This window comes from Tachysurus fulvidraco, chromosome 17 (genome assembly GCF_022655615.1).
Source record: "Tachysurus fulvidraco isolate hzauxx_2018 chromosome 17, HZAU_PFXX_2.0, whole genome shotgun sequence".
NCBI lineage: Eukaryota > Metazoa > Chordata > Actinopteri > Siluriformes > Bagridae > Tachysurus > Tachysurus fulvidraco.
Window position 1 is genome coordinate 25,381,013 of NC_062534.1, and position 5,000 is coordinate 25,386,012.

Consider the following 5,000-nt stretch of genomic DNA (forward strand, 5'->3'; position numbering starts at 1 on the left):
ATTATTACTGTTTCTGAAAACATTACATTTACGGTCAACTTTGTCATTTTTACAGTATGGATGTCATCGTGGCTCCGTTATGGCGATGTGATGTGTCGGGGTGGTGTTGAGTGAGGGGAGAGGGTGGATGGAGGAGTAGTGTTGGAGCTGTGGTGTATGGGTGGGCGGATGAGGGTGGAGATGACATCATGGAGGTGTTACGGAGTCTCTCTAACATTCTTAAACAGGCTCCAGTCCCTGATACATTCGGCCTCTACGTAGTGCAATAAACTCCAGTGAGAGTTCGGAAGATTTCATTAACATACTGCAGAATTTTCAGGTTCCATGCAGGATTTTTTTTTCTGATTGCACTTCAGCAGAATAAAACAGATTAAACGGCATTCGGGTGTTTTCAGAGCATCAGTCCTGCGCTACAGAGCATCCGAGCATCGTTGTACACTTCATAGCACACTTCATAGTGCCCTTCGGCATACGATTTGTCTTGTGCCCTTATCTGCTCAGGAGGGAGGTGCTGGGAAGGGCGTGTCTGACGAAGTGACCACTACGCTCGAGCTACAATCAAGGCATTAAACTTGTTTTTCCACTTCCTGTTTTGTTACTCATATAGAGCGTGTCCTCAAAAGGCCAGGCAGGAAAATGCTGATGTTTACATCAATAAATATCACATCAAGGATGTGGCTTAAAAGGGTGTGTCTAAGGGAGGAGGCCAACGGTCACTTTGTCCTCTGTATGAAGGTCAAAGGTCGGTAAGCTGAGGCAAGAATATGGTGGTGCACGCTCTTGTGTGGATAAAGCAATACTAAGAAACAGCAGGTTTGGTTGGTTTGGAGTCAGGGAGTTTGGAGACGGGCGATAGAGAAGCCCGACGGCGGGAATACGGTGGTCCGTGTATCCATGACCTCCGGTCAGGAGGCAGGAAATGCAGCCGAAGGGTCTCGATTCATCTCTAGATATAACGGATCTGCTCAGTCAGTCAGTACTGGAGCACAGACACTGTATCCTAGTCACAAGGATCAGAAGAAAGGTTCCTGCGTGTTCCTGGTTGAGAACCAGACGTACATCAGGGATTGGGAAAAAGTGAGCAGGACTTCAGAAATTAAGTGACTCGTGTCTTGATCTGGGCGGAGCACATCGTCTCAGTGGGCGGGGACCGAAGCCTGCGGCGTGACACAAAGTGTCTAAAGGATCTGCTCGGTGTCAAGGGTCAAAGGTCACTCTGCAAAGGCAGGAGTCGTCCACATCGACGACTTGACTCCAAGGCAGGGCCAAAAATTCAAGGCATTCACTTGTCTAAAAAGAAGCAGCCCAGCAGCAAAGCAACACCGATCATTTCCCCAGTCAGTAATTACCTTAGTTTACTCCACCTCTCGGGGGCATGTAATGAGAGGCGGGGTGTGGGCGTGGCTTCTCTCTTTTAGGTGTGTTGTTGATAATGTCAAGGCTGCGGCGGCTGGATGAAACGATATCGGCAACAAACTTGGTGCATTCTGCACAAACGTCTCTCAGACTGCAGCCTGCGACGTAGAGGTACGGAAACTCGTCTTCTACGGCACGGCGGGACAACGAGCGCAGAGACCTGAGACACACAGGGACAGATCAATGACTGGACTTAGTAATAACGTAATTGATGTTGACATGGTGAATAAGGAATTAGGATGGTTCAGTCACATTACCAACGTCACCTTGTCTTTATGCTGTTTGTATTAAAGAGTCTATAAGCTAGTTAGCTAAAAGATCAGGCTCACTTGTAGACGTCGCTGCGCTGGCTGTGGCTCCTCGGGCTGCTATGGAAACCCACAGCGTACACAGGGATGTGAGCTAGCTTCTTAGACGGCATTTTCATCTGAGAAAAAAAAGAAAACATTTATCCCATTAATCCAGAATTGCATCACATACAGCAACATGGCTAAGAGAGAGAAAAGGTAAAGTCTGGTGTTAGTACTGAAATGTCAGCAGTTATGGCTCTGTCCCAAACAGAGTAAAGTGCAGAAGGATTTCTACCATGCTGGCAACATGTAGGGAAGTTTACCTGAGTTCGCTAATGTGTCTTATTTATATAAATAAAGTTCATTCATTCATTCATTCATTCATTCATTTCCTACCGCTTATCTGAACTTCTCGGGTCACGGGGAGCCTGTGCCTATCTCAGGCGTCATCGGGCATCGAGGCAGGATACACCCTGGACGGAGTGCCAACCCATCACAGGGCACACACACACTCTCATTCACTCACACACACACACACAGACTACGGACAATTTTCCAGAGATGCCAATCAACCTACCATGCATGTCTTTGGACCGGGGGGAGGAAACCGGAGTACCCGGAGGAAACCCCCGAGGCACGGGGAGAACATGCAAACTCCACACACACAAGGCGGAGGTGGGAATCGAACCCCCGACCCTGGAGGTGTGAGGCGAACGTGCTAACTACTAAGCCTCCCTATATAAATAAAGTTACCTAAAAATTCATATTTTACTTGTTTAGCGTTTTATTAATCGAACGGAATAAAAATCCAAAATCAGTCAATATTTGTTGTCACTAGCTTTTCCCTTTAAACCAGAATGTTGTGCACTAGACTACAATCTGTGTAGAAGCTTCACATTGGGTAAAGAACCAAACTCTGTTACTGAGCTGAGGTTGTGGTGACATGTCACAGGTCAAACACCATGACAGGTCTGAGCACAGGAACAAGACACAAAGTAGATCTACTGCATCAGGAAGGTCTCAGAGCAGACCGCGGGTTTGTGTGTGTGATGTTCAAGATATTTTGATGCTGATGATAAAAAAAAAATATTAGCACTTCTGTTTTTGAAGGTATTCTAGTTAGTGTCAAACACACACACACACACACACACACACACACACACACACCGTGGTTAGTGTCAAACACACACACACACACACACACACACACACACACACACACACACGCACACACACACCGTGGTTAGTGTCAAACACACACACACACACCGTGGTTAGTGTCAAACACACACACACACACACCGTGGTTAGTGTCAAACACACACACACACACACCGTGGTTAGTGTCAAACACACACACACACACACACACACACCGTGGTTAGTGTCAAACACACACACACACACACACACACACACCGTGGTTAGTGTCAAACACACACACACACACACACACCGTGGTTAGTGTCAAACACACACACACACACACACACACCGTGGTTAGTGTCAAACACACACACAGATTATTATTATGTCGGTTGCAGTTGATTGACTTATCCGTTTATGTTCACACGTGGGCCTGGATGACCAAGATTAACTGCATGCTGTAATATGAGTGTGTGTGTGTGTGTGTGTGTGTGTGTGTGTGTGTGTGTGTGTGTGTGTGTGTGTGTGTGTGTGAGTGAGTGTGTATTCTTGTTTACAGTGTTTTTTCAAACAAAACCTTTGTACAGTAAGCATGTGTGTGTGTATATACATTATATATAATTACACAAACCTCACTGCTAATTTGCTCACTAGCTGAAGTGTATTTGGGACACAGCCATAACCATCATCATCATCATCATCATCATCATCATCATGCTAACAGTTTCCCTTTCAGCTTCTGTACACAATAGATGACGCGTCACTGTGGCATGAACACAGCGTGGGTGAAAAAAGGGGTCGTCCGAGCTAGAACGCACACAAACCCAGGAAAAGCAACAAATCCACAACACACCTACACACAAACACTGACCGCACATGTGTGTGTGTGTGTGTGTGTGTGTGTGTGTGTGTGTGTGTCCGCTGTGGAGCGAGCCGCTGATCATGAAACGCATCGTGTGATATTGTTACTACACACATGAACATCTACACACTGACATCATGCAACAAACAGGAAGTGTGTGAAACTAAGATAGGGGAGATGAAATACCTTCGCACTGCATGAGCCACACACCGACCTGAGGGGCAAACACACACACACACACACACACACACACACACACACAGCAGATAAAATCTTAGTGGTTAGTTGCTCTGTTCATTCACACACATCCATCTGAATAGTGATCATGTAATATATGTTCACTATAGTCAATAATAATAATAATAACAGCTATAAATATTTACTTTAGTGCAATACAAATAATCATAAAATAAATAAATCTTAAATAATAGAAATAAATCACCTTTAGAAATAAACACACACACACACACACACACACACACACACACACACACACACACACACACACACACACACACAGTGATAACAAAATGATTCAAACTGAAACTGAAATCAAATCTACTGACCTTTTACACAGCAGACACGTAGAAGGCCAAGAAAACAACGGGAACTTCACCCTACAACAGCAGCACACCTACACACACACACACACACACACACACACCATGGTTAGTGTCAAACACACACACACACACACATCATGGTTAGTGTCAAACACACACACACACACACACACACACGCACACACACCATGGTTAGTGTCAAACACACACCTACACACACATACATACACACACACACACACACACACACACACACACACACACACACACACACACACCATGGTTAGTGTCAAACACACACCTACACACACATACACACACAAACACACCATGGTTAGTGTTAAAAACACACACACACACACACACACACACACACACACACACACACACCCATCCCGTGGTTAGTGTCAAACACACACACACCGTGGTTAGTGTCAAACACACACACACACACACACACACACGTGGGCCTGGATGACCAAGATTAACTGCATGCTGTAATGTGAGTGTGTGTGACAAAAGGTGTGTGTGTATATATGTGTTTGTGTGAGTGTGTGTGTGTGTGTGTGTGTGTGTGTGTGTGTGTGAGAGAGAGAGAGATCACCTTGCCCTTCCGCAGGTTGTTATAAAGCTCTTTACGTTGGAGGAACTTCTCCATCTCAGCCTTCACCAGCACACGGCGCACACTGATGACCTCATCAAGGGTTAATGCCAAACTCTCCA

At 45.6% G+C, this 5,000-nt stretch overlaps 1 protein-coding gene across 1 annotated transcript in view; it reads right to left on the bottom strand.

The window, feature by feature from the left end:
* spire2 (spire-type actin nucleation factor 2) overlaps nt 1–5,000 on the bottom strand; it is a 16,299-nt gene that overhangs the window by 1,400 nt on the left and 9,899 nt on the right. Inside the window, 5 exon segments of the mRNA XM_047802535.1 lie at nt 1–1,576; nt 1,746–1,843; nt 3,901–3,928; nt 4,281–4,348; nt 4,882–5,000. The exon segment at nt 1–1,576 is cut by the window's left edge and continues 1,400 nt beyond it; the exon segment at nt 4,882–5,000 is cut by the window's right edge and continues 19 nt beyond it. Coding sequence (XP_047658491.1) covers nt 1,351–1,576; nt 1,746–1,843; nt 3,901–3,928; nt 4,281–4,348; nt 4,882–5,000 — 539 coding nt within the window. The 3' untranslated portion in view covers nt 1–1,350.